This window comes from Belonocnema kinseyi, chromosome 9 (genome assembly GCF_010883055.1).
Source record: "Belonocnema kinseyi isolate 2016_QV_RU_SX_M_011 chromosome 9, B_treatae_v1, whole genome shotgun sequence".
Lineage (NCBI taxonomy): Eukaryota > Metazoa > Arthropoda > Insecta > Hymenoptera > Cynipidae > Belonocnema > Belonocnema kinseyi.
Window position 1 is genome coordinate 116,927,124 of NC_046665.1, and position 2,838 is coordinate 116,929,961.

General features: G+C 26.7%; 1 protein-coding gene across 1 annotated transcript in view; it reads right to left on the reverse strand.

Moving 5' to 3' along the window:
- The window catches only part of LOC117180710 (cysteine-rich protein 2-binding protein), a 30,812-nt gene extending 27,992 nt beyond the window's left edge, over positions 1 to 2,820 (reverse strand). The window contains exon 1 of the mRNA XM_033373198.1: positions 2,423 to 2,820. Coding sequence (XP_033229089.1) covers positions 2,423 to 2,820 — 398 coding nt within the window. The remainder of the gene's footprint in view (positions 1 to 2,422) is intronic.
- Positions 2,821 to 2,838: the final 18 nt, after the last annotated feature.

The window sequence follows — 2,838 nt, forward strand, 5'->3', positions numbered from 1 at the left end:
CATTCCCCTATTTCATCCGGAACACCCCGTCTTCAACCCCCAAAATATTGAAAAATCGAAAAAAATTCAAAAAAATTCCCTAAAATCCAGACCTAAAATTTTTTGCTTTAGAATGGTTCCATCTGATGTCCAAAGACACTAAAAAAAGTTTCATTCCCCTATTTCATCCGGAACACCTCGTTTTAAACCCCCAAAATATTAAAAAATCGAAAAAAATTCCCTAAAATCCAGACCTAAAACGTTATGCATCAAAATGGTTCCGCCTGATGTCCAAAGACACTCAAAAACGTTTCATTCCCCTATCTCATCCGGAACACCCCGTTTGACCCCGAACATGACGCTTCAACTAAAATGACAAATATTCACAAAATTTTTTCTTAAACAAGAACAAAATGTTTCTTTTTTAAAACAAAAATTTGAAATTTCTACAAAAAAGACGAATCTTCAACCATATTAATTGTCAACCAAAAGGAATCAATTCAGCTTCAAGCAAAATAATCATTTTTTAACAAATTAATTCAATTTTTAACCAAGTAGTACAATTTGAAACGAAAATAAGAATTTTTAATAAAATACATCAATTTCCAACCAAATAGTAGTAGCATTTTCGAAAAAATATAAATTTTCATCCAAAAATTGAATAATTCAATTTTATCTGAAAAAAAAAATTAATTTTGAACCAAAAGAAATCAATTAACAACAAATTAGCTGAATTTTAAAACAAAAACATGACGTTTCAACTAAATGATGAAACTTCAAGCAAAATCATAAATTTTTTAACAAATAGTTCAATTTTGAACCAAGTAGTTCAATTTTAAAGAAAAAGTACGAATTTTCCATAAAATCCTTATTTTCCGACTAAACAATAGTTAAATTTTCGAGAAAAATGTCATTTTTCATCCGGACATTGAATAATAAAATTTGATCTTAAAAAAATTAATTTTTAACCAAAAAAATCGAATATTCAAAAAATTAGTTAAATTTGTAACAAAAAACATTATGCTTTAACTGAAATGACAAATTTTTTTTTTAATTTAACACAAAAAAACGAACAAAATGTTTCATTTTTAGCCAAAAAATAGAAAATTTCTACCAAAATAGTTACATTTTTAAGGAAATTACAAATTTTTTAATTCCAACTAAAAGGATGGATTTTCAACGAAGATTAATTTTCTACCAAAAAAAAAGAAATCTTCAGCCACTTTAATTCTCATCCAAAAGAAATCAATTTACAAAAAATTAGTTGAATTTTTAAACAAAATTTGACGTGTCAACTAAAATGATAAATATTCAAGAAAATTAAAAAAAAAAAAAGAACAAATGTTTCATTTTTAACTAAAAAATATGAAATTTCAGGAAAAAAAGATGAATTATCAACCATATTAATTATCATCCAAAAGGAATTAATTCGTCTACAAGCTAAATAATTCATTTTTAACAAATTAGTTTAATTTTGAACCAAGTAGTTTAATTTTAAAGAAAAAGTGCGAATTTTCAATAAAAATACATCAATTTCTACTTAAATAGTAGTTGTAATTTTCGAGAAAAATATAATTTTTCATCCGAAAATTGAATAATTAAATTGTATCTGAAAAAATTAATTTTCAACAAAAAATCGAATTTTTAACGAATTAGTTAAATTTGCAACAAAAAACATGAGGCTATTAAAACGACGAAACTTTAAGCAAAAGATTAAATTTTTAACAAATTAGTTCAGTTTCAAACCAAATAGTTCAATTTTAAAGACAAAACACGGATTTTCAACAAAATACATAAATATCTACTAAAATAGTAGTTGTAATTTTCGAGAAAAATACCATTTTTCATTCGAAAATTGAATAATTAAATTTTATTTGAAAAAAATTAATTTTCAACAAAAAAAAAAATGGAGTTTTCAAGAAATTAGTTAAATTTGCAACAAAAACATGACGTTTCAACTAAAATGACAAATATTCACATAAAAAATAAATAAAAGAATAAAATGTTTCATTTTTAACCAAAAAATATGAAACTTCTACCAAAAAAAGACGAATCTTCAACCATATTGTCATCCAAAAAGAATCAATTCATCTTCAAGCAAAATAATCAATTTTTAACAAATTATTTCAATTTTTAACAAAGTAGTACAACTTTAAAGGTAAATACGAATTTTCAATAAAATAAATAAATATCTAACCAAATAATAGTTGAGTTTTCGAGAAAAATATCGTTTTTAAACCGAAAATGAATTAATTACAAATAATTTTTGCACTTTTTTTTGTCTAAATCCCTGACTTTTCCATGCGAATACAATGCCCTCACTTTCCCCCCTATTTCCAGGAATTCCCTGACCTACCTTCAGCTTCTATAATTCTACCTGATTCTTTGAAATCTCATGAAATTCCTCGTAATTGCGGAAATTAGGTCTCAGAATTAGACTTACTTGACTTTTCTGCACAAGAGTTCCCAGTTGCGATCAACAAATGCACTGATATCAGATTTCCAATGGAAATATCCTCTTTTACTGATTCCACTAGACTTTTCTCTCAAATTGTATAACGTCAATATCAGTATTTGCGACCAAGACATCTTTTCTCTGCGTAAAACTTCATTCCCGAAAGGTTCGCAGTCTGAGCAAGTCAATTCGAAGAAAATATCTCCCACGAATGTGCTCGGAACACCACCTCCTTTTAGACATTGAACATGTATTTTTCTTGAACATCCACCAATACATTGCAATGCAGGTCTCTCATATGGATCACAAAGTTCACAGCACTGTTTACACCGATTTAGTATCGCCGCTAAATTCGAGGCACTGTCCTCAATGTTTGTTTGTGACATTTTCGCCGGTTTTTGATA